The sequence below is a fragment of the Panthera pardus genome, unplaced genomic scaffold, assembly GCF_024362965.1.
Source record: "Panthera pardus isolate Hobbes unplaced genomic scaffold, ASM2436296v1 HiC_scaffold_20, whole genome shotgun sequence".
Lineage (NCBI taxonomy): Eukaryota > Metazoa > Chordata > Mammalia > Carnivora > Felidae > Panthera > Panthera pardus.
This window is the reverse complement of record NW_026526766.1, coordinates 66,606,829-66,634,742: the sequence shown is the minus strand read 5'-3', so window position 1 is coordinate 66,634,742 and position 27,914 is coordinate 66,606,829. Positions and strand designations below refer to the sequence as shown.

General features: G+C 38.8%; 1 protein-coding gene across 4 annotated transcripts in view; it reads right to left on the bottom strand.

Moving 5' to 3' along the window:
- Positions 1–27,914, bottom strand: part of FKTN (fukutin) — a 97,567-nt gene extending 69,653 nt beyond the window's left edge. For 3 of the 4 annotated variants that reach the window (XM_019454284.2, XM_019454286.2, XM_019454285.2), the window contains exons 1-3: positions 27,805–27,914; positions 15,230–15,417; positions 4,791–4,850 (exon numbers count right to left, since the gene is read on the bottom strand). In XM_019454284.2, coding sequence (XP_019309829.2) covers positions 4,791–4,850; positions 15,230–15,334 — 165 coding nt within the window. In that variant the 5' untranslated portion in view covers positions 15,335–15,417; positions 27,805–27,914. Of the gene's footprint in view, positions 1–4,790; positions 4,851–15,229; positions 15,418–20,421; positions 20,548–27,804 lie in introns of those variants that run through there. The other variant, XM_053908152.1, reaches the window with a different exon arrangement.

Here is a 27,914-nt window from a genome sequence, read left to right as displayed (position 1 = left end):
TAATCTTTGCTCTAGAGTTTATTATCTCTTAGTGGGAGAAACATCTATAAGTAAAAAGTCAGTTAGAAAAACAACTTTATGCCAGAAGATTCAATAACTTAGATGAAATTAACAAATGTCTTTAGAAACACAATTAACAAATTACCACAAGATGAAACAGGAAATCTGAATTGCCCTATACCTTTGAACAAAATTGAATTTTTATATATATTTGTTACATATTGACATATATTTGTTATATATTCGTATATATTTTATTTATTTATTTATTTATTTATTTATTTATTTATTTATTTACACTGCCATCAAACAATAGCACCAAGAAGTAAAAACTCCAGACTCAGATGGTTCACAGGTGAATTCTCTCAAAGATTTAAGGAATAATACCAATTCTACAAAAACTCTTTCAGAAAACTAAGCAGGGAGGAATCCTTCCTAACTCATTGTATGAGGCCAGTGTAATCCTGATAATAAAACCTGACAAAAACATTACAAAAAAAATTATAGACCACCATCCCACATGAACATAGATGCAATTATACTTAACAACATACTACAAAATCAATTCCAGTAGTTTTATTTAAAAAAAGGCCAAAAAAAAAAAAAAAGAGTAAATATCCTGACCAAGTAGAGTTTATCCCAGAAATGAAAGGTCAGTTTAGCATTTGAAAATCAATCAATGAAATTTACTACATCAACACAACAAAGGGGGAAAACCCTATGAGAATTTCAATACAGAAAAAGTATTTAACAAAATTCAATACCTATTTTAATCAGTGATTAAAACCTGTCAGTGAACTAGGACTAGGATACTTTCTCAATTTGATAAAGAGTATGAACAAAAGTATCTGTTTTTGAGTTTAGGAGTTCTTTATTAATTCTTGATACCCATCTTGTGTCAGATACATGTTTTGCAAATATTTCCTACTCTGTGGCATTTCTATTCATTTTCTTAATGTGTCTTTTGAGGAGTAGAAGTCTTAGATTTTGATATGCTAACTTATCAATTTATTTTTCTTTTATGGTTGTTGCTTTCTGTGCTTTATACCAGGAGAATAAAAGAAATGATTCTGGAAGAAAGATGATGAAATGACCGACACTGGCACACATAAGGTGCTTATTAAATGTTTGTTGAATAAATCTCATTCAGCTTAGTGTTAAATGCAAACATGATGAACACGTTAATGGCTTCATTATAATTATTGATATAAATATAGATTAGGGCAGGGTCTAGGAGAAATTCTGTAATTCACCTTCTAAATATGCCTTCCAGATTGTTATCAATGTAATCCCTGGAAACAGATGTCCAACTGACTCTAAAGCCAATTAATTTTATTTATTTATTTATTTATTTTTATTTTATTTTATTTTTATTTTTTAATATATGAAATTTACTGTCAAATTGGTTTCCATACAACACCCAGTGCTCATCCCAAAAGGTGCCCTCCTCAATACCCATCACCCACCCTGCCCTCCCTCCCACCCCCCATCAACCCTCAGTTTGTTCTCAGTTTTTAACAGTCTCTTATGCTTTGAAAAGCCAATTAATTTTAAATCAACATGACTATTATCATCTGGCCTTCAGTAATTCATTTTGTTTACAAGAAAGAAAAATGTCTTGTTGAAAACAGGGTACACTGACACTCTAATAGCCTGTTCATCTAGAAGGGCTTGGTGGGACCCGTTCTTAGTGAAAGGCTGGCTCCTTATAATCATCATTTCATTTCCTAAGTGCTCTCAAGGCATCTGTTTAATAACTCATTCTAAAATTTTGTCAGGGCTCGGTATCACATTATTGATCAGATTTTGCCTTTCCTTCTGTGGGACCCAAGGAATTTAACAAAAATCCCCTACCCCTGGACAAGCAGAGCAAGACTAACTCCATTTTGTGCTACACCCACCATCTCAAGTATAACCCCCACCCTAGTCAAGCCGGTGAGCACACCCTTACTGGAAACCGGCTCACATAGGAATGCGGAACCCCTAACCGCCAAAGAATGTAAACCCCGCCTTTTGCCCACCCAACTTGCGTGCCAATTCTGGCCAGAGTGATAGGCTAGTTCAAACAGTTACTATAGGGTAAATTGTAATTCAACTGGCCACCTGCGTGTGGACGGACATGACTATGCAACTTTCTGTGTGTGTTACAATCTCATTGGCCACTGGCCCCTATAAAACTGTTACCCCTTTTAACCTAGGGGTCCAAGTCCCCGCTCCGCTGTGTCAGGTATACTTGGGCCCAAGCTCGAGCTTGCAAATAAACCCTTGTGCATTTGCATCGGTATCGGCTCCTTGGTGGTCTCTCGGGTTCGAAATTGGGGGCATTACTCCTTCCTTCTAAAATACTAGAACGAAAGTGTTTTATTACTTCTCCCCTTTAACGTGATGCTGCAAATGTCTAAGAGTGATTCTTAGTACCATGCAATGTAATTAACAGACAACCCATTGGATGTAATGAGCTGCTCTTTAATTTTTGTTCACTGATCTTGAAAGTAAACCCATTTTTTTTTAAGTTCATTTATTTATTTTGAGAGACAGAAAGAAAGCATGAATGGGGAAGGAGCAGAGAGTGAGGGAGAGAAAGAATCCCCACTGCTGAGCCTGACATGGGGGCTCGATCACACAATCATGAGACCATGACCTGAGCCAAAATCAAGAGTCAGACACTTAACCAACTGAGCCACCCAGGCACCCTGAAAGTAAACCCTTAAAAAAAAAAATCCATTCTTTTCTCCCACCTCAAGGATCCTTCCCTGAATGAAAAAGTTGGGTCTTTCCATTGCCTTCAGACTACCCTAAGTTCACAGAGCAAAACATCTGCTATTTTATATAAATTAAAAGTTTACCCTAATACTTCACAGTTGAGGAGCCTGGCATAGGATATCCCAGACTTACCTGTTACACAGTAGTTCAAAGCCAACTGGTGCCAGCAATGACCTAAAATTATCACCTTTATTGCTGCTTCATAATTTTGAAAACCCACTTCCAATCTGAAGCTTCATGTCTCTGGTTAAAGAGAAGCCAAAGACTAAGGGTGCTGAGCCTGGGTGGCTTAGTTGGTTAAGCGTCTGATTCTTGACTTCGGCTCAGGTCATGATGTCATAGTTTGTGGGTTTGAGCCCCACATCAGGCTCTGTGCTGATGACGCAGAGTCTGCTTGGGATTCTCTGTCTCCTCTCTCTGGCCCCATGCCCCACACTCTCTCTTTCTCTCTCAAAAATAAATAAATAAACTTAAAATGTGGCAAGAAGAGAAATGCATACTTCTAAAAAAAAAAAAAAAAAGGAGAAACCAAAGACTGAAGTGCATCGACAAGAAATAACTGGTCATATCCAAAATGTATACTAATAGGTTAAATGTAATTTTTTATTAGTAACAAGTAACCTAACATTGTTTTTCATTCTAAATTTGGTTAACAAAAAGGTAAGAAAACATATTTTGTAAATGTTTGGCTCTGAAATTTATAAACCCAAACAGGGACACACTGTACATATTGCTAGTTTTCCTTATCTTTAAGAGAAAACATGTTAAACATGAATAGACAATTCTCCAAAGAAGACATCCGGATGGCCAACACGCACATGAAAAGATGCTCAACGTCACTCTTCATCAGGGAAATACAAATTAAAACCACATGGAGATATCACCTCACGCCAGTCAGAGTGGCTAAAATGAACAAATCAGGAGACTATAGATGCTATAAAGGATGTGGAGAAATGGGAACCCTCTTGCACTGTTGGTAGGAATGCAAACTGGTGCAGCCACTCTGGAAAAGTGTGGAAGTTCCTCAAAAAATTAAAAATAGACCTACCCTATGACCCAGCAATAGCACTACTAGGAATTTACCCAAGGGATACAGGAGTACTGATGCATAGGGGCACTTGTACCCCAATGTTTATAGCAGCACTCTCAACAATAGCCAAATTATGGAAAGAGCCTAAATGTCCAACAACTGATGAATGGATAAAGAAATTGTGGTTTATATACACAATGGAATACTACGTGGCAATGAGAAAGAATGAAATATGGCCTTTTGTAGCAATGTGGATGGAACTGGAGAGTGTTATGCTAAGTGAAGTAAGTCATACAGAGAAAGACAGATATCATATGTTTTCACTCTTATGTGGATCCTGAGAAACTTAAGACCATGGGGGAGGGGAAGGAAAAAAAAAGTTAAAGAGGGAGGAAGCCAAACCATAAGAGACTCTTAAAAAGTGAGAATAAACTGAGGATTGATGGGGGGTGGGAGGGAGGGGAAAGTGGGTGATGGGCATTGAGAAGGACACCTGTTGGGATGAGCACTGGATATTGTATGGAAACCAATTTGACAATAAATTTCATATTAAAAAAAACAAAAAAAAAAAAAAAAGAAAAGGAAACATGTTGAATAGATTTTAATTCCTAATCATTGTCTTCCCTTATTCATAGTTCAATTCTGATTCATATATTTTTTCATTTGGGGATGCACCAAAGTTCAGTGAGTGAGGATTTTGAAGGCAAACAGAATCTGCACTCAGCCAGCCATTTATTAGCCAACTAACCTTAAACCCTCTAAGTGAACTGAGGATAACAATACGTACTGACTTCATGGAGTTTCCATAAGGACTACATGAGATACTGCATGTAAAGTACTTGACACAGGGCCTACCTCTTCCCCTCCAACACCTACTCCTACTGTCCACCAAGGTAGTTATTATCATTGTCATCATTCAACAAATCCTTATTGAGTACATACACAAATGAACTAAAAGAACATTGTAAATGAGGAATTTCATACTTATCTTACATACCCACTGTGTGCTATCAAATCCAATTCGGTTTCCCTTAGATTTTGATACACCAGCTCCATTCTAAGAAGATAACAAAAAAACATTTTAATAAATTCAAAGCTATCTTTCTCTGTCTTATTTTACTTGGCATACAGGGAACAAGCTGGTGGTTGCCAGAGGGGAGAGAGTGAGGGGGATGGGCAAGATGAGTTAAAGGGAGTGGGAGATATAGGCTCCTAGCTATGGAATGGGTAAGCCATGGGGATAAAATATACATAGAGAATACAGTCAATGGTACTGTAATACTGTCGTATGAGAGGTGGTAGCTACACTTGTGGTAACCACAGCATAACTGTTGAATCACTATGTTGTATATCTGAAACTAATGTAACATTGTGTGTGAACTGTACTCCAATTAAAAAAAAAAAGTCAGGTCTAGAGAATCAGAAGGAAGAAAGAATTATCAGTTTTCATCTGATAAGCCCCAAAATACTTTGAAAGTAACAGGAAAAAAGAATGTCTGATGGTCTAGAGACAATGGGAAGAATGTTTCAAGCTCAAAGAAGATCCAAAGAAGTTTCTTATGCCTTGAATGTGTTCTTTACTAGAAGACAGATGGGAGGATACTAAAGAACAAGAAGAATAGCCTTACCCAACAAATGAAATATGCCCCAAGTTTCTAAAAAGGAGACTTGTGGCACCAGGGGCTCAGTGGGTTGAGTGTCCAACTTCAGCTCAGGTCATGATCTCATGGTGCATGAGTTTGAGCCCTGCATCGGGCTCGATGCTGTCAGCACAGAGACCACTTGGGATTCTCTGTCTCCCTCTCTCTCTACCCCTTCCCACCCCCACAACACACACTCTCTCTCTCAAAACAAAACAAAACAAAACAAAACACAAAAAACAAAACTCATCACACTCAAAAAAATTAAAAGGAGACTCATCTCCCCACTAAACTGCAAACTCAAGGGCAGGGACCAAGTCCAATCCTTCTTTATATTGCCAGTGCCTAGCACAGTGCTTGGTAATGACTAAATACTTAATTATGGTTTGCTAAATGGAGGGAAGGAGAACAGAAAAGAGGAAGAGAGATACTGAGTAATCAAGGTAAAGCCAGAAGTGGTCTCTCCTCATAAGCTCTGCAACTTAGACAATAACATTTTAATAGCAAGAGATATTTGAGAACAAACTACAAAGAGACACCTCTGTAATCTTCATCCTTGAAAAGAGACTGCAAACTCTATAACATAGCCCTTGTTACTCATTATAGCCCTCCATGAGTTAATTAGACTGAATTTCTGAGCTGTTTGTTTTCTCTGCTGGATCATTCCCATCAGTATACAAACACGATATTATTTCTATCTTAAAACAAACAAGCAATAACTCTCTTGCATACCCACTGTATGCAACTAACAATTTTCCCCCCTAACAATTAACAATTTTCCCAACTAACAATTTTCCCCCCTTAAGCAAAATCCCTAATGGGCTGTCTGTTCTTATTGCATCCGATTCCTCTCCTCTTATAAGCTCTTGAGCTTAAATTCACTCTGCCAACTATTCATCAAGATCACCAATGACCTCCATGTTGCTAAATCCAATGGTCAATTATTATTACTCCTTGTCTTATTCGATCTATCAAGAATTGTTGACCATTTGTGTCTCAAACACTTTAGTTGCATGGCTCTCCGAATCCCATGCTTCTGGTTTTCCTATTTCTCTCTGGCTGCTCCTTCTTGTTCTTTGCTAGTTCTTCCACCTCCCTGATGTATGAGGGACCCCCAAAACTCAGATCATGAGACTTTTCTCCCTCTTTTTACTCTACCTTCACTTTCTTGGTACCTCATCTATTCTAATGGCTTTAAATACCATCTGTATGCTTACCACTCTCAATTTATATTCTCAACCACACCAGTCCTTTGAACTCCAAACATATATTCAACTATCTACTCACCTTCTTCATTTGGATGTCAAATAGTCATCTGAAACTTAACATGTCTGGAAAAAGCTCCAGATCTCTAACCATCCCTCAAGCTTGCTTCTCATCTCAGTAAACAGCAACTTCCCCTTTCCAATTATCTAGGCCCCAAATACTAAAGTTATCCCTGACTCTTTTATGTCTCTTATACCCCACATCTAGCCCATGAACAAAATCTGGTAGCTCTACTTTCTACCACTAGTTCCCTTGTCCAAGCCATCACCATCCTGTATAAATTATTAGAATAGACTTCTACCTAGTCTGCTTTAGCTCTTGCCCTACAATCTATTCTCAACAGAGCATCCATTCTACTACCTTTTTTAAAAAAATCAGATCATGTCACATATCAGCTCAAACTTTCCTATGGTTCACAATCTCACTCAGAACAAAGGCAAAAGTCTTTATGGTTTACAAGGCCCTAAACAATATAAACTCTCTGACTTTACTTACTATTCTTCCCCACTCTCACTCCTCTATAGCCACATTGATCTTTTTGCTGTTCTTAAAACTGCCAGACATGTTCCTGCCTTGGGACTTGGGACTTTCATGCTTCCTTTGGTCTCTAGGTAGCATGCTCCTCTTCTAGATATCCACAGAGCTCATTCTTTTCAAATATGCTGTTTCCTCTATTTTTTAAATAATTTTTAAAGTTTATTTATTTTGAGAGAGAGCACAAGTAGGGGAGGGGTAGACAGAGAGCGAGCGAGAGAGAGGGAGGGAGGAAGTCCCAAGCAGGCTCTGCAGGATCAGCGCAGAGCCCGATGTAGGGCTCTAATTCATGAAACTGTGAGATCGTGACCTGAGCCAAAATCAAGGGTCAGACGCTTAACCAACTGAGCAACCCAGGCACTCCTGTTTTGTCTATTATAATGGCCTTCCCATCTTTCTATACCTGGAGGATTTACACTCATTTTATAAAACCAACTCAAAATATTATTTCACTCATTAAATATTCAATCATAACCTTCCTAAGTGGGTTATTCAGCAGATATTCATTCCCTACAAACTTTGCACTTACCTAAGCTTGAAGGGTCAAGGATAAGGACATAGGAGGATACAGTTTTATAGGGGCTGACAATTATACAATTTTGGTGGTCCTTTTTAATAAACAGAATGCAAAAATATATTTTGCAAACTTTACCAAAATATATAGCTTTATAACATATTCCTAAGCCTCCTTCAAGGGCCTTTGGAAGTGAGGGGCCCTGTAGTTTAAATCTCATCTATCTGGGGCACCTGGGTGGCTCAGTCAGTTAAGCATCCGACTCTTGATTTCAGCTCAGGTCATGATCTATCTCACCCTTCATGAAATCAAGCCCTGCATCAGGCTCCGTGCTCAGGATTCTCTCTCGCCCTCTCTCTCTGCCCCTCACCCTCCTCTCACGTGCACACTCACTCTCTCTCTCAAAAATAAAGAAAGAAAACATTAAAAAAAAATAAACAAATAAATTTCATTTATCTTAATGGTTAATCTACCTCTGGTGAGGTACAGTTACTGGCAACCAGTGGCTACAACCATAGCTGTAAAGGAGGAATATAGTCCCTATCAAGCAATGATCCTACAAATAGAGAACCCAAAGAATAAATAACATGACCTCTCTTTCCTCCAGGTCTTCAATCTCCAGATGATGTTTCCCCTTGGCTGACCTCCAACTAGAAAAGAGAAGGGAGCTCACCTAATGCAGTCCATTGAGGTCAGCTCCCCGAGACGCAGACTATTAAAGACAAGATCTGGAAGGGCAAACAGAGACTATCTACCATACCATGGTAAGAAATCTGTATCTTACTCCATAGGTATGCTATGCAGAGAATAACTTGATCAGATATTTTAAAAAAATAACTGGGACAGCTGTACAGAGAGGATTACAAAAGCTAGAGACTAAAGAAGAGTTCTTAAACTATAACTAGTAAAGTAGGCAGAACAAGGTTTATGAGATGTGCTTTAAAGAAGTAACATATTGTCATTTGCTTATATGTCTCTTTATATGTTTCTTAACTTCTCTCCTCTTCAACCCCAAATTTCCCCAGTTTCTGACTTCCTAGACAGCAAGGATTACACTTGACTCTCATTTCACCTCATAGCCTAGTACTGTACTTGGGCACATAGTAAGTACTCAACAAACATTTGACAAATAGATGACCAAATGTTCTAAAAGAAATGCTATATCAAATCAAGCTGTTTTTCTTTTTAAAGGCTAAAGATATTCCTATAGGATTGAGTAAAAATGTAAATGAAATGAATAAATAAATGGAAAGATGGAATCAGATGCCGAAAAGGAGGGGTAGAAAAGGTCTTGTGGCTATTGAACACCACTGATAAATGAGTTAAAATAAGGGATATGTCATTAAAGAGAAAGTATTTAGCATATAGGAGGTGAAGATATAAGGAAAAATCCTTTCATTTTTTGAAAGAATATCCAACAATCCATTTCTTACAGAAACCAAAAAACAATTATTTTTTTTTTAAGTTTATTCATTTTGAGAGTGACAGAAAGAGTGAGTGGGAGAGGGGCAGAGGGAGACGGAGAGAGAGAATCCCAAGCAGGCTCTGCACTGCACTGTCAGCATGGAGCCCGATGTGGGGCTCAAAATCACGAAACATGAGACCATGAACTGAGCCGAAGTTGGACACCTAACTGACTGAGCCACCCAGGTGCCCCCAAAAAAGAATTCTTAATCCAGCATGATCATTAATCATGCCTACAGAGAATCAAACAGTAATACTTACAAAAACTGTTTGAGTTTTCAATAATTGATCTTTTTCAATTGTTTATAAATTTGTAATCTTAAGGATCAGAAACACTAACCATGGTAAATTCACCAACACTCCAGGCAGATTCCCCTTTTGCATCTCAGTGCCTTTCCTTATAGTAGATGCACTGCTCTCTTACTTACTCCCAAGTCACTGAAGTTCTTAGTGCATAGGACTCATAAATACAATCTGACACAGTGGGAAAACTTTGCTTATTAATTAGCCAAACTGCTTGGCCACAAAACCTATAGAGTGTAAAGCCTGGGGATAAATAGAAGTATTTTTTAAATATCCCTCAATTCTAATGGAAGAAATTCTTTCATATTCTCCTGAACAATGGTGGTCATGGGGGCGGGGGATGTGGGGGAAAGGATCGGAAGAAGGGAACAATAGCATTTATCAAAGTTTACACACTAGGTCAGATTATCAGATAGAATATTCTTCCTCCAGCAATGATCCGCACATTATCATTCAGAATATAAGGGAACTAGCCAGTAGTCAAAGGAGAGTTTTTAAAAATCATGATTCTTAGATGATTATAGCAAGCAACTGACCAACTCAAAAATTTCAAAAACCTTTGTTGCCTGATCTAAATGGCTACAAGATTAATTTCCATTTCTAATAATGGCATATGAAATTGTTCACTGTGAATAACTATTGCCAAACTTGAAATCCAAACTCCCCTTCCAACTCCCTCCTGACCTTCTAACCAAACACACTTTGCAGCTCACTGCTCAGCCATAAGACAGACAGACAGTTCCAGGAGCTCAACAAGCTGGCCAAATTTGCCCGCGGGCAGGACTAGTTGGACCACAGAGGGGATCACCCCCTGAGCCCAGCAGCCACTCCGTATAAGCCCTTCTGGGCCTGGGTACTTCAGATCTTTGGTCTTACGCCACTCCCCACCATCTTGTCCTGCCCCAGCCTTAAGGACAGCCAGCTCAGGGGATCAGGCTTTTGGCAGTGGGCAGAGAGTAGAGGGAAGAGGCTTTTTTAAAGAGAAATGACTGTCTTTTGACACTTTCCTTTAAAAGAGTAAGCACTTCCTGTTCTTCCAACTTCAGGTTCACCTCCTATTAGGAGGTTGCTGGTGGGAGCCAGAGTAGGGACAAACGCTCCTTTGTCCCTCCTCCTCCTCTGTGCCAGTGCCACTTGGAGGCTTCTTGTCTTTTCTGTTTTGACTCCTTCCCCATTCAGTGCCAAGTGTGTGTGTGCATGTGTGTACACATAAATATAGTCATAAGGGGCAAAAAAGTACATACAATGCAAAGTAAGATATCCTAGCACAGAACCCCGTAAGGGGCTTTCTAGGTAGTAAGAGTAGCTGAATCCTGCAGGCACTGGGTGCTGCTTATGGTTCTAAGTCAAGGACATTACTAAGGTTTGGTTTACCCAGTGCTTTATACAAACACAGTTCATGGGCTTTGTCTTCCTTCCACTGAGGCAGCAATATTTTATAATTTTCTATTGTGATTCAAAATGAGCCATCTTATCTATCTCGTATCTTATCAATGTTATGGTATTTTGTTTGAACATACTTGTATTTACATGTGCGACTAGCTCTATGAGTGAGGACACAAGTTTTGGGACCTGAATTTGGCAATCTTCAGCAAGAAGCTTAACATATCTGGGCTCCAGATAACTCATTTATGAAAAAAATGATCAATGAGAAACCTGTAATAATTAAATCCAATTTTATTTATCAGGCAGCAATGTAAACCTTGAAAGGACTAGAATGTGTGCACTATTCATAGCTACCATTTGCTGAGCACCTACCATATATCAAACACTGAGATGCATTACATACATTATCTCAACCAGTAAAGCTGCCAGTAGCCCCATTTAAAGAAACTGAGGCTTAAAGAAGTTAAGTGACTTGCTGTTAAGACTGAGAACAAACTGAGGGTTGATGGGGGGTGGGAGGGAGGGGAGGGTGGGTGATGGGTATTGAGGAGGGCACCTTTTGGGATGAGCACTGGGTGTTGTATGGAAACCAATTTGACAGTAAGTTTCATATATTAAGTAAAAAAAAAAAAAAAAGAAACCCAATGTACTAATTACTATTTGCTAAATAAATAGATTTTTTCATAAGAAAAAAAAAAAAAAAAAAAAAGACAAACAACCAAATAAGGAGTCAAACTCAGGATTATCTAGGCCCCAAACTTAAGAATTAATGCTGTTGCCACTTCTACCAAATTATGAGTTCCTTGAGAGTAGGACCTGTGTTCCATTTATCTCTGTATTCCTGCAAAGTGCCCTGTATATAACATGTAATCAATAAATACAGATTGAATGAGCACACATAATTATAATCAGATTGTCTAGGTTGGTGCAGTAAAAAAAAAAAACAAAAAAACAATGAACAACTGACATTCTATAGGGGGTCCTAGAGATACCCTTTGTGATGTAAACTGCCAGCCAATTGCTTGAAAGGTGGAGCTCACAGAAATTGCTCACAAGGTCATCACACAAGAGTTTGTATTTCAAAGGCCTGTAAGAGTTTGTATTTCAAAGATCTAGAGGGTTGTTCTAGAATCTGAAGAGTCAACTCCACCCATCTATGGAGTTTTAGCTGACCCAATAGATATACAAATTCCTTATCTTCAATGCTATCAAATAACTGGATTATTCAGACCTCATTTGGGAGATCATAGAAAGGCTAAACTTGTCTAACCAGCTAGGGCCAAAAGGAATTCTGTGGCGAGGCCCTAGAAATGGTCAAAAGTAGGCCTCCTTCACTGTGGGTGGGAATGAAAACTGGTATAGCCACTCTGGAAAACAGTGTGGAGGTTTCTCAAAAAGTTAAAAATAGAGCTACCCTATAACCCAGCAATTACACTACTAGGTATTTATCCAAAGGATACAAAAATACTGATTCCAAGGGGCAGATGTACCCCAATGTTTATAGCAGCACTATCAACAACAGCCAAATTATGAAAAGAGCCCAAATACCCACTGACTGATGAATGAAGATATATATGTATACACACACACACACACACACACACACACACACATACACAATGGAATATAATATCAAAAAGAATGAAATCTTGCCATTTGCAACAAGGTAGATGGAACTATGCTAAATGAAATAAGCCCATCAGAGAAAGACAAATACCATATGATTTCACTCATATGTGGAATTTAAGAAACAAAACAGATGAACATGGGGAAAGGAAGGAAAAATAAAATACGATAAAAACAGAGAGGGATGCAAACCATAAGAAACTCTTAACTATAGAGAACAAACTGAGAGCTTCTGGAGGGGAGGTGGAAAGAGGGATGGGCTAAATGGGTGATGGGCATTAAGGAGGGCACTTGGGAGGTGACTGGGTGGCTCAGCTGGTTAAGCATCCGACTTCGGTTCAGGTCATGATCTCGCGGTTCGTGGGTTCAAGCCCCGCATCAGGCTCTGTGCTGACAGCTCAGAGCCTGGAGACTGTTTCAGATTCTGTGTCTCCCTCTCTCTCTCTGACCCTCCCCTGCTCATGCTTTGTCTCTCTCTGTCTCAAAAATCAATAAATGTTAAAAAAAGAAATTTTTTTTTAAATTAAAAAAAAAAAAGGAGGGCACTTGGGATGAGCTCTAGGCATTCTATGTAACTGATGAATCACTAAATTCTACTCCTAAAACCAATACTGTACTATAACTAGGAAAAAAATATGCCTCCTTAACTCCAAGATATCAATAACCTTTCTTCCCTAACCTATGATAAATATTAGAGTACTCTCCTGAAGAGCCTGAAAAGATTTGTAGTCCTCAACATTTACTACTGCGGGCATTTACTACTAGAAGTAGGCTGTGATCACAGATAAAACCAACTTTTCATTCTTGCCCTAGCTTTAACACACAATCTCAGTGTCTTTCTGAATTGCCTGAAAGTTCAAACATGACCTAAATCATGTTTGTTTGTTTTTTTAATGTTTTATTTATTTTATTTATCCCACACATGCAGGAAGGGGCAGAGAGAGGGGGAGACAGAGGATCTGAAGCGGGCTCTGTACTGACAGCAGAGAGCCTGATGCTGGGCTTGAACCCACAAACTGTAAGATCATGACCTGAGCTGAAGTCGGATGCTTAACCTACTGAGCCCCCCAGGCGTCCTTAAAATCATGGTTTTTATGCTGATGCTGCTGATGTGTAAGTTAGTGCTGATCAAGGTTACCATTCTCCATTCTTCTGCTAATAAATCAAACAACTTTAATTGAACTAGAAATCATTTTGTGTGAATTTTCTGTCTAAGGATATCCCACAATTGAGAACACTGAACAAATGAGAAATGCAATTCAGATATAATCAGTAAGCAAAGTTTATAGAATTCTGAATTCTTTTCCTATGTTATAAGAAACTATACTAGAATATTCGAGATCCATCCGTATTCCCCTGAAGTTTAAGTGAGATCTTGAAGTTTAATAAAAAGCTGAAAGTTAAACATTTTCCTCAACAAAATCGAAAAAATTTTAAAAGTTGGGAGCTTTTAAATAATAACGTCTATTATTCTAACTATACTTACTATTTTTAAATAAAGCATTTTTTTTCTGGCTGGGATAGAGAAACTAATTGTATTCCTTATAGACAGCATTTTATCTTCACACTAATAACATACTGGAAGCATCTATACTTCCACTAGCATCTGTCCCCAACAAATTATAAAAATATGGAAGAAAAAAAAACATTTCTCATTGTTTCTATCACCTTGTCAAAATGCTTAGCAAACAGTGACTTTTAAATAAATTTTTTGAATGAGTACTGGGTATTATATGTAAGTGATCAATCACTAAATTCTACTCCCGAAACCAGGATTACACTATATGAAGATAATAATAATAGCTCATATTTACTGATCTCTTTATGACATACACTGTTCCAAATGCTTTATGTGTATTAATTCATTTAAGCCTCACAAGTCTACGAGCTGGTATCTTTATTGTCCCTATTTTGTAGATGAGAAAACAGCGTTTAGAAGTAATTTACCCAAGATCCCACAGTTAATAAGCAGCATAAATGAGGTTTGATCCTAAAGTAGAGTTTCTGCTTTTTACAACTAAAGCTACATGGCATTTGGGGCATCTGAGTGGCTCAGGTGGTTAAGTGTCTAGCTCGTGATCTCAGCTCAGGTCTTGATCCCAGGGTCATGAGTTCAAGCCCAGCATTGGGCTCCACTCTGGGTGTGTAGCCTACTTAAAAACATACAAAGAGCTACAATGCATTCCAGGGGAAAGGGTCAAAATAGTAGTTATTTGTAGAAACATCACATATAATTAAGATGGGATTTTAAGTTAATGGAGGAATTCAATAAGTGATATTGGGACAAATGGTCAACCATTTGGGAAAAACTTTAAAGTTAGAGATCTAATTCATACCTCATACTAAAATAAATTCTATTTAGTTAAAAAAAATTAAACATAAATAGTACTTGATGAAAATACAGGTGAATACTTCTACAATCTTTGGCTACTTATGACACAACACTAGATGCCCTAAGGAAGAAAGATCTTGACAGGTTTTCTACTTAGAAATCTTTTCTACCTAGAAATTAAATACAAATGTACTGGGGGTGGGGGGTGGGGGTTATACTATGAATATAAAGTTAAAAGACAAATTAATAAACCAGGAAAAATGTTTGAAATATATATGATAAAGGTGTAACATCCTTAAAACTATGCACAGCATCTAAAGAAAGACAACACCATCAGAAAAATATGTAGATAGGAACACAAAAAAAATTACCTTTGCTGATATATAGTGTTTGTAGTAGTATAATTGAAACAGCAGAAATGCAGAACTTGTCAAAGTTAAAAGCGCCAAAATCACGTTCTTGTTGATTCTACTCATTAGTCTGTGGTGCTCACTTGGTTGTCCTTTGAGAGTAACCCAGTTGGTGTCATCTTTTTTGGATAAGAAGATAATCTTGTTTTCTGTAAACAAAAAAGGTATTTCTAAAGAGACAAAAACTTATTTTTACTTTTTCACCTTTAATAACTAGCAACAGAACAAAGAAAAAGTTACCTAAAGTTCCATAGCACATTCTTTGAATTGCTAACTTTCTCTCCTGAAGAAATAATCAGATATGAGACCAAACATGACAAAAACAAAAATATTTACCATGGAATTCTACAAATAACAACCGCAAATAACAAACATAAATGGGATATGTAAAAAACCTGACGTATACAGGGTTGGGGGCTTCTCCTACAGAGTTTCTGATTCAGTAGATCTGGGATGGGGCTTATGAATTTGCATTTCTGACAAGTTGGCAGGCTCTGCTGATGCTACTGACCTTACTAAGAACCAATTCCACAGAGGAAACTGAGAAAAGGTTTGGTCACGAAACATCATCTGTATGATAGCTTTTTGTTGTTTTTGTGTGATCTAGGATGTGGCCAGTTTTTATAAATATGCCATACATGTTTTCAGTTCTTTGCAAATATAAAGAAAGTGTAAAGATAAAAAGTTTTGTTCTTTCATCTTTGGTTGCATCTGATTATTTCTTTAGGATAAGAAATTTAATATAGTTCTACTTCTTTGTATCTCCTCTGCACTGATTTTGATTAAACATATTACATTTAATTTTTCAAGTGTTTATCTTTATTCCTGTACATAGACTAACACCTCTATTACTTGATTCTAAACTTTTAAAAAAATTTTTTAATGTTTATTTATTTTTGAGAGAGAGAGAGAGAGAGAGAGAGAGAAGAGGGGCAGAGAGAGAGGGAGACACAAAATCTGAAGCAGGCTCCAGGTTCTGAGCTGTCAACACAGAGCCCGATGTGGGACTTGAACTCATGAACTGTGAGATCATGACTTGAACCACCTGGGTGCCCCTTGATGTCTCAACTTTCTACGATTTTGTTCTCCAGCTGAAAAATAAAGGGAAATCAGCAAATTTATACCTACCCTCCTGCTTTCTCTATTCATCTACTGGATAACTGATATTCATCTTGTTACAGTTTATCGAAAAGAACTTATAAACACTATTTACCTTGAGTTCTCGCATTGTTCAAAAACACTTATCAACTCATAGTTGTGCTGAGGTCACACTTTCTTTCCCCCTGACAACTTGTAGATTTTATACAATAATGCTATAATACTAAATATCCCCTGACAATATCTGATCCTTCCCCTAGCACTCCCCTTTAAATTTTTTCAATTAAAAAGTTGACCCTTTCAGGGGCCCCTGGGTGGCCCAGTCGGTTGAGTGTCTGACTTCAGCTCAGGTCATGATCTCGCAGTCCATGGGTTCGAGCCCCGCATCGGGATCTGTGCTGACATCTCAGAGCCTGGAGCCTGCTTTGGATTCTGTGTCTCCCTTTCTCTCTACCCTCTCCAGCTCATGCTCGGTCTCTGTCTCTCTCTCTCAAAAATAAATAAACATTAAAAAAAATTTTTTTTTAAAGTTGACCCTTTTAATGTGATGAGCAGAGAATGCATTCCTTACCTCTGAAACCAATTTTTTTCAAAACTAGGTGATGTAATGATGTTGATGAATGTACAGCTGACCCGTGAACATGGGTTTGAATTGCCTGGGTCCACTTATACGTGGATTCTTTACAGTATGTACTATAAATGTATTTTCTCTTCCTTAGGATTTTTTTCTTACAATTTTCTTAATATTTTCTTTTCTCTAGGTTACCTTATTGTAAAAATATAGTATATAACACATATAATATACAAAATATGTGTTAATTGACTGTTTATGTTATCAGTAAGGTCAACAGTAGGCTATTTGTAGTTAAGTTTCTGAGGCGTCTGTAACATACTGATTTTCAACTGCGTGAGGAGGCTGGTGTCCCTAATCCCCACACTGTTCAAGGGTTAATTTATACTAGCTTTTCTTCATCATGTGTCCTTCCAATCTGTAGAACCAAGATTTCTGTTTTTAGTGGGAAGTTTAAGTTATATGTTTGAATATTCTTCTGTTCTAATGTTGAATTCTCTTATTTCCAGAACACACACCTGAGCATGTTTCATCTCCTCTCATTCCCATTTCACTTCATTCAACTTCCAAAAGCTTGTTGTCCTGCCCTTTACTGACTTTTCAACAATGTTAATTCTCCTTTTTGCTTCCCATATGGCCTTTTATTTCTCTGATTTTATTTTTCTTTCTTTCTTGAGCTCTGCCAGTATATGGTTTATCATATACTGTTGTCTTACTATTTCTTCCTAGCTAATTAACTTTGTCTATTATTTTAAATAAGTGATTATTTCGGGGCACATGGGTGGCTCAGTCAGTTAAGCATCTGACTTCAGCTCAGGTCATGATCTCACTGTTCATGAGTTCGAGCCCCACATCGGGCACTGTGCTAACAGCTCAGACCCTGGAGCCTGCTTCAGATTCTGTCTCTCTCTGCCCCTCCCCGACTCGTACTCTCTCTCAAAAATAAATAAACATTAAAAAAAAATTAAAGAAGTGACTGTTTCATTAAATTTGTTAGGCCAATACAGTTTTCTCATGGGTTCTTTGTCACTTGTTTTTCCCTGTTTCTTTTTTCCTTTTCTCTTGTAGCATTTTTGAGGAGATAACTGTGCTCATTTCCTTTTTCTTATTTACCTGTGAATGATGTGAACTCTACTCAGATCAGTTATTTGCAAGAGGCCTGTGGAAGGAAGAAACAGGCTGTTCTCTGGACTAGAAGGTAGTCTCTAATATACAAGAAAGCATTTTATGACACAGTGTTTTGTGCATGTGTGTGTGTGAGAGAGAAAGACAAAGACAATGTGTCTGAGAACAAGTGAGAGAAAGTCGTTTAGCCGTTACTCCTTGCCTCACCAAGAAAGTGATTCCTGCAAAGATGGGGTCTCTCTGTATGTTTCCTTATGTCCTCTTCCTTTCCTGCTAGTTCATGCTGCCAAACAATCCAAGGAAGCTCTTACTGCCTTCCTATGCATCCTGTTGCTACTGGAAACAGAAGATCTCTCCCTGACTGCACTGCCAGCTCTATCTGAGATCTCTTCCCGACAGTATCCTCTTTCAATCTCTTCCTGCTTACAGGAACCTTTCTCAAATATTTTGATTTGGGTTATAGGATTCCTGGTCTCACCAAAGATGTAATCTCTGTCTCTCAATCTCCTTGTTGTTTCAGGGTAATTTCAGACAGAAGGGGTACAAATGCCTATACTCTGCTATCTTAAAAACTAAAAGTCTTGGTTTCGAGTTTTAAAACAACACAAATGAGCTTCCAGAGCTGAAGACTACATGAAGCAAGCACTATATTATATAAAGTCAACAAACTACTTAAGAGAAATGATACTAACAATATATGAATAATTCACTTGATTTACAGATGATGTATACAGCAAAAATAACTGAATAAGTCATAATCATGTTGTCTCCTAAAAAATGAAAACTAGCAACATACATAAAATAACATTGATGATGGTATTAGTTTTTGCTGTCAGCTAAAAGCTGCTAAAACAAATACTCTGATAAGGGCAGCTAACAAGATAATAAGAAGAATGTCCTTTGTTTTCAATATTTCAGCTCAGTTTCTTGTGGTTCTAGTAAATAGTACACCAGCATATTGTCTACTGATTCCTATGTAATTTTCTAAAGTGGCACTGAGAGTGCACCATCACTTAGCCTCTTCTGTGCCTGAATTCATAAAGAGAAAGAAAGCATAAAAGGCCTATGTAAACCACGACAGAAACATAAAGACCAAATTAATATCTTGTTCTCTCTTTGGACATGTCTATAATCTACAATTAATTTTTACATGAAATAAACCTCCACAACATATCATCAATCACTTAATTCTACTGTTATTATCAGGATGACATCTAATTAACTTTATTTCATTATTTTCTATAAATGCCAAGGCAATTCAATTGCAAAGGAGGAGTGTTAGCCTGTCAAAACATTCTTCTTTGCTAGCACGATCTTTAAAATGAAAAATGCAGGAGCGGCCTGCATGGCTCAGTCGGTTGAGCATCCAACTCTTGATTTCAGCTCAGGTCATGACCTCATGGTTCATGGCTCAGCATGGAGCCTGCTTGGGATTCTCTCTCTTCCTCCCTCTCTGCCCCTTCTTGGCTCCTGCACATGTGCATGCACATTCTCTCTTAAAAAAAAAAAAAAAAGACTTTAAAATGAAAAATGTGGTACTTAAAAAAAGAGTGGCTTACTGATTTTTACCTCTCAAATATGTCTGGCATCAACTCCCTCTTCTTTCTTCACCATCAATCTAATTTAGACTCTAACTGTCCTCATTTTACCTGGAGCCCCCATCTCTACTTTCTACCTAGCCATAATCTCACCTTTATAGTGACAGATATATCAAGTTGCTGAGATATGATTCAAGTTATGCCATGATAAAATTTCTTCAATGGCTCCCCACCACCTACAAACAAAGTTCAAATTCCATGCAATGGCCTTCTAGAGGCAAATTCCATAGGCTTCTTCCACTTCACACACTTTATGATTTTTGCCCAAGAATTCCTGGAATACATACCACACTTTCCTGTGTCTGCTTTTGCTCATTCCCTCATGTGAAATGTTTTCCCCCATTTCTATAAAACCAGCCCTACACCTCTTTTCATAACTCCTCTCAAGTAACCATCGTACAAAGTCTATCATGCTCTTCTGAGTCACAATTAGTTTCTCCTACCTCCAAACTCCTAGTTTTACCTTCCTGCAAGGAACACTTATTGCCTATCTTAACAGCATAGATGCTGCAAAAATGCTAAGCACTGGGATACAATGATAAATAAGGTACAGTTTCCTATTTTCTAAGACTTTAGAGATGAGTATAAGTTTCCCAAAGAAGAATGGTGGGGTTGATGGGGATGGAAGGTGTGATATGTCTAAAGAACAGCATGGGGAATGTTTTCCAAAATGCACAGGCCCCATTCCTTACCACCCCCACATCAATTAAAAACCACCGCTCAAGGGGCACCTGGGTGGCTCAGTTGGTTAAGCGTCTGACTTCGGCTCAGGTCATGATCTCATGGTTCGTGAGTTCGAGCCCCGCATCAGGGTCTGTGCCGCCGGCTCGGAGCCTGGAGCCTGCTTCGGATTCTGTGTCTCCATCTCTCCCTGCCCCTCCCCTGCTCGCTCGCTCTCTCTCTCTCTCTCAAAAATAAATAAAAATACATTAAAAAAATAAAAAAATAAAAAAACCCACTGCTCCAGTTTGTGATAGACTTTCTCAGAGACAAACATGGAGGAAATGTATATAGTGTAACCACCACGAAGGAGTAAGCACAAGTGACTATGGGAGCACAAGGAGAGGCAAGTAACACTAACACTTTTACTACTTTGCATTTTGAATTATACCTATTGGTACGTACGAATCACTTCCCTAGCAGCCTAAAACTGACTGAATTAATATCAAGAAGTAACATGTGTGCTAAGTATACTCAAATACATGGCACAGTGCTCAAGAGCACACAAATCATTTTTTAAAGTTTTTATTTTAAAAAGCTCTCTGTCCTGCAGGAACTTTTATGATAAAGCAAAATCTGAAATATGAAAAAGTAATTTTTTTCAGAATTGAAAACTCATACTTTTTCCACCTCCTGAACAATAAACATTTAAAAATAACATAGAGAGAAATATGGCATAGAACCAAAATAAAAATATTTTTTGTGTATACATTTCTTTTTATATGGGGCATTTTAGCTATCATAATAAAAGTTCTGGGGAGGATAGGTAATGTATTTTCTTACTTAGGTAAAGCTTTCTAAAGAAGGCAGTATATCATTTCTAATGGAAAAGAGAAGGAGTATTGCTCAGATAATAAGTTAAAATGAGGGGAGGGGTGCCTGGCTGGCTTAGTCGGTAGAGCTGAGGGTCTTGATCTCAGAGTTGTGAGTTCAAACCCCATGTTGGTGGTAGAGTTTACTTACATTTAAATAAATAAATAAATAAATAAATAAATAAATAAATAAATAAATAAATAAAATGGGGCAGGGGGAATAAAGGAAAAAAAGACAGCAAATGTTTTCAGAAAAATACATAATGCAGACACTAAGGGAGCTATGAGGTTTCAGTAAACCAAGTATCTTTAAGTTCTAATGAAAACATGAAGTTAATATAAGTGTGGTATATTGCAGCACAGAATTCGTCTCAGATGACATGGAAGCCTGCCGTAACTAGTGCCATAAACTAAGATTTGGCAACGAAGAAGAAAGGATTGGGTAGATCTGCTTCCCAAATGAGCCTTTAATGGCTTATGGGTGTCAGAGCCATCAATCCTCTCGGTCTTTGGGCCTGGGATAGCCAGAGCCCAAGACTGGTCACCTCCAGCCAACAATAAACACATTTGTATCCTTTATTATTAATTCCACTATGTGTCAAGATATGAAAAAGTTTGGAAAAAATTGGTGGTAGATCAAAGCCATACACAAAGGTGACAGAAAAATGGGAAGTTCAAGACAGTTCTAAGGCTCTCTCTACAAGCCAAGAGCAGCATTTCATACTCTTTTGGCTTCCCATTTGCCCCTTTCACATCATTCGTTCTTTGAAGGTAATGGCAATGAAAGACTTTGGCACCTGGGCTTACCTGACATCCCATGACAACACCACCACTCTTTTTGAAAATCATCTGGGTTAGGGATGTTTGAAAGGATGTCTAACCGCCTAACTTTTTTATTCCACTTTCCCCTACTCCTGCCTTCTGGATCACCTCTCTTGACATCAGAGGCCCTCCAACAAGAAATGACCAGCCCTGATAACTAATTTAGGTTCATAAGATGTAGCCCCTCAATGCTGCTAGGTCCCAACTTATTCAGGGACATTAGAGAGAAAGAGAGAGGCATGGGTGGTATAAATTAGACAGAACTGAGATTCAAATGTGGCTTGCACTGCAAAATAAAACAGGAGGCTAACCGACAGAGAAGAGGGTAGTGTAATTAGGCAAAGGCATGATTACAGAGATGAGGCAACATTTTAGAAAGCATAAAGAGAAAATGCTTCTGTAAATGTATTCAAGACGAAGGCATGAAAAAATCAACATCCAGCTGCTAGAAGCAAAAAAAAGTCCTGGTAGATGCTATCCATCTTCCCTAAATACTGCCCATCCTTCATGTTGTTCATTTCCTTTCCTTTTACAGCTAACTTCTGGAGAGTTATCAGTAGCCTGGAAGTTAAAATTAGACTGCAAGGTGTTAAGAATTCTCTTTATCTGCTTATCACTCATTCACTTCTTAACCCTTTGCAATATAACCTCTACCTCAACATGTTGACACCTGATATAAAATTTTTTTTTCTCCATTTGATGCTCCAGAAAGTTGCAAATATATAGTGAGTGACTCCTTACAGAATGACTATGGAGTGATGAGGTGTTGGGAAAGAGTGTCTGGTAACCTAGATAAGAAAGGCTAGCCAAGAAAGGAAATAAAGATAGGAGGGGACTGATATTACAAGGGCAAAGGAAAAGGGTGAAGGAAGTGGTGTTGTCTCAGATGCCTATGATTCTCTGCTGGATATAAAATCCAGATGTTAGTTCCATTTACATTCTCCTGCTCTTAATCATTTTTTTGAGACAGAGAATGAGAGGGAGGGGCAGAGAAAGAAGGGGACAAAGGATCCGAAGTGGGCTCGGCGCTGACAGCAGCAAGCCTGACGTGGGGCTCGAACTCATGAACCATGAAATCATGACCTGAGCTGAAGTCAGCTGCTCAACCAACTGAGCCACCCAGGTGCACCAATCATTTTTTTTAGAGAGTGAGAGAGTGAGTGAGTGAGCAAGAGAGAAGGGCAGAGGTAAAAAGAGAGAGAATCTTAAGCAGGTTCCCTGCTCAGCACAGAGTCCGACATGGGACTCAACCCCATGACCCTGGGATCATGACAGCCAAAATCAAGAGTCAGATGCTCAGCTGACTGAGCCACCCAGGCACCCCTGCTCTTAATCATTTTATTAGTTATACTTCCCATAATATGCTGGATTACTTATAAATATTCCAGCTGACTGCTGCCAGGTCTTCTTGAACGTTCCACTAGCACCTAAAGCAAGTAACTGTCCACCTTCACACCAGATCTCTTCCATGACTTGACCATCTATTCTTGTTAATAGTATCCCTATTTCTCAATGATTTATGTTCAAAACAGTTTCTGTGGTCCTAACTCTCTATCTAATGAGTCAACAAACTGTATATCCTTCTCAGTGCTTCTAAAAGCTATCATTTCTTTTCCATTTTCCATCTGCAGTATAGTTAGCCTAATTTAATGGCCTTCTTACCTCTGCCTACATGAATGAATGTCCTACTACCAGGCTTTCCTCAAAATATCCATCTTAGGGGTAAACGTCAAATTACTTCTAACATACCTCTTGGTGTCACTTCCTTTGCTTTCAGACCTTCTATGGCTCATTTCGTACTATTCTTTTATATGAACCCACTGGTACAGTACCATCTCATCTACGTGCCTTCACCTATGCTACTCCTTCTATCTATAATGCTTTCTCCCCCTACCTCCCAGTCCCTCTCACTGCCTACTGAGTAGTTAAGAGTATAGGCTCTTCAAATCCAGCTCTGCCACTTGCAGCCCGTATGGCTTTGGGCAAGTTACTTTATGTCTCTATGTCCCCATCTTTAAAAAGGATCTATAAATTGTACTTAACTCACAAGGTTGTTCTGAGGATTCAACAAATTAATACATGTAAAGCACTGAATAGCATCTAAGACCATCACAGAGTACACAGTAATGCTAGCAAGCATTAATAAGTCATCTTAAAGGCCTATTAATAATTCCCTCTGCTCTCGGACAATTAAAGTCCCCCTCCCTTATGTTCCCACAGCACTGTATATTTGTACTATTTCTGCAGTCAGTCTTAAATTATAGTTCCCAGAGACAGGAGGCTATCTATCATTCATGTTTCTGTATCCCCCAGTATTCCACATTCCAAATTTTTCCACAGTAGAATTTAAGCACAAATTTAGAGTTAAAAAGCAACTTTATACATATGATGGACCTCTGCTGCCCCAGAAGAGTTGTGTGTGGCTAGAAGAGTACAAAGGCATTTGAGATGAGTGACGAATGCAAGCTGCGGCACATGAAGAGTAACAACCAGAGTTTATGTCACACAGGTCCGTTTGGTTTGCTACCTCATTCATTCATTCTTCCACTAACTTCACAAAAATTGCTGAGCCCTAGGTACTAGACACAGGGCAAGCTGCTAGCAGTTCTCTGTTACAAGACTACAGAGTATAGACAAAAGATTATGGTTACTTCAAAGGCAGTGGAAACGTGGAAGAACCAAGCATTTCTTTTGACCCAAACACTTACATAAGCTATTCTATGGGTTCATTTAAGACCTCCCTTAGTTAGCGTACACATCAGAGTTAAGAACAGTGGTTGTTTTTGGGTTGGGTGGAGTGTAGGTATTTTGTTTTTCTATTTATCCTATGGGAGTATCAATTGATTTTCAAATACAAAAAAAAAAAAAAGTAAGTTTAAAAAAAAATTAAAAAGTCTTTCATTCTATGAGTCAATTAACAAGTACTCATTTACTACAGCTCACACATTATAAGCTTCAATTATATTAATATCTACCCATTTTTTGAGTGACAGAATGGTGTTAAACCCAGTTATTTTTAACTGAGCAAAGTCTTCCCCTCAGAAATGCACGTACTTAATTGCTTGGTTGAGGACATTTGGGTACTGAGCTTAGTAAAACTATAAAGCTAATAGAATCAAACACAGGGCTCAGAATGTATCAAGTACTTGGGATAACACATAAAGTGTAAACATATGCACACATATTAATCTGAATGGACATACGCCGAAAATCAAGAATGGGGTGGGGGGAATTGGGTGATTTTTACATTGTTCCTTATGCTTTTCTATACTGTCCCAATGTTGTTATAATGATCATACGTTATTTTCATAAAAGCAATGAACTAACAAAAACAGATGAGGAGCAGGAGTAGTAGTGGTTTAATAATTGCCATATTTGCTAGACAGGATCTAGATCTTTGCTACTTAAAAGCTTGGTCCTCTGACCCGCAACATCAGCATCATGTTGGAGTTGGTCAAAAATACAGAAAGAGAGGCCCTACCACAGACTGATTTAGAATCTACATTTTAACAAGATCCTCAGGTGACTCATATGTCCATTAAAATTTGAAAAACAGTGACCTACAAAGCTAAGGCCTTTACATGCGGGAATAAGAGGAACAACATCTGCCTTGTTCATTAGTATATCCTTAGCACCCAACAGTAGCTGAAACGCTATTTGTTGAATAAATACGTTAGTGATATTACTTCTGAGTGGACCATTAGAAAGACAGTGGAGATTATATTTATTTGAGTTACTTGTCTTCTGCCAGAGTCCCCAGAAATGGGCGCTTAATATTTGCTGCAAATGCTGTTAAATTACTTCAACAATAATGTCGGCCCCAATGATCTACCATTACTACATGTAATCTTTTATAAAAGAACTCCTTGCTCATTGCTCTGAGAGCCACACGTCTCCTTCAATCATTTTTCTAGCTTCCTATTCATGGGTACATTCTCTACTCTATTACATTCCTCAAAGCAAATTTATTTTAAGATTTTAACTACCACCTCTGAGAGAAAACTTACTATTTAAGTTCCAATCTATGAACTCCATCTGCCTATATTTTAAAGTCTATTTCCTGCACCTCAAATTTAGTTACGTTCAAAATTAACAATTTTATTCACCATCAACTATCTCCCACCCCCATTTCAGAAGGTAGCTCTTTATTCTCAGATTCATGTTTTATAGGTTTTAGAGGAAAGAGACCACCTCATCCAACAATATTTTACAGAGGACAGGTTCAAGAATTAAATGACAGCCCAAGAGGCTAATTACTAGCAACACCAGAGCTACAATCTGAATCACCTTACTTCCAATACATTATTGCATGCTGGAATTCTGACAGAACTCTTCAGTCTTGTCAATCGCATTTAAATCCACTTTTAGAAACCCAGGTTCTAAATTATTGATCGCCTAAATCCAAGAAACCAAGTCCTATATATTGCTGACATTTCTCTTATTCCTTTTTCTTCCTTTTCAGAGCACACTGCACTTTCCTTCCACTTGGGGTTCCTTCGGTACCCAGTGCCATCCTTCCCAAGTCCTCTATGCCCTGGAAACCTAAGAGACTCTAAAATAGGAATGCCTCTTCCTGCCTTTTCTATCTTTATCCATGGTGCTTAACAGAGGTGGTTCCTGGTAGGGTCAAACCCTACCTATCCTCAGAGTATACCAGCCTTTTCTATTGGGCTTTCCTCTTTCCCAATTCCTAATGTGCTGCTCCATCGCTCATTTTGGTATCTGTTCATAGGCTGACGTTTATTCTATGGAAACCTATCTTCAAAAATAGAACCTGACATCATGTAGGTCCTCTCTTTATGCTTGAGAAAACCAAGGCCCTGAGAGAAGTGACTTGCCTCATGTTATTTGAGAAACTGGTGATGATGATGAAATCTAAACTCAGTTTTCCTCATTCCAATTCAAAGCTTGTAACAGCCACTTCTACATATATCCAGTCTTTCCCAACATCCCCCAACTGACAGTGCAAACAAAAGGCAGACATCAAAGCCAAATGAAACTTTATTGGGCATGGCTAGCTGCGTTCACTCATTATGAAGCACAAAACCGGGGCGCTTCAGTAAATATTTCTCCAAATGAACTAAAAGTTGAACCCACGGGGAAGGCATCAAAAGAGAGTTGGCTAATTAAATCATCCCTCTCTGTAGGGCTGTTGTAGTTCTCCACTGCCCATGGGAGAACACCACACTCACAGAGCATCAAAGTACTTCCCCTCTGAGACCCAACGTTAGCTGCTGCCACATTCCTGGCCTTTCCTTTCCTGTACCCATTGCTCCGGCCACTACCCCAGTAAGCATGCGGTACTGCCAAAACCTGGCAGTTTCCTTCATGCTTCTGCACCCTTGCACACATCGGTCCCACAACCTGCAGCGCTCCGCCCTACCCCTCACCCCCAATGCCTATCGTCTCCCAAATCCTGAGATGGCTCTCACCACCCTGCTCAAACGTCACTACCCCGACCGCAGTCTACGAAGGTTTCGATCGGCCTCCAAAACTGAACCTGTCCCCAGATGCGGATTTCTACTTGCTGACAAGCCTAGGAACGTGGGAAGGACCGCCCTGGCTGTGAACTGGGTATCGTCCCCCGTCCCCCGCCCTCCGCCCTCCGTCCTCCGCCCTCCACCCGGAGCACGCTCAGCCCGTGGCCGGCCCCGACCACTGGGGGGCGGGGGACATAGGTGCCCAGAATGCTGAGGAATGCCCGGTGGCGGCACCCGAGCCACCGGCGATACCAGCCTGAAGGCGCACACCCATCCCCACCGCGACCAAGCGGCGTCTCCGGTACCTTACCTTGCCCAACAGCAGTGGCAACTCCGCTTTACGGCATTCACAGCAACCGCTGCAAAAGGTGCCGTCAAGTGCAAAGCCGTGGCTCTCTGGTTGCTGTGGGAGACGCTCCT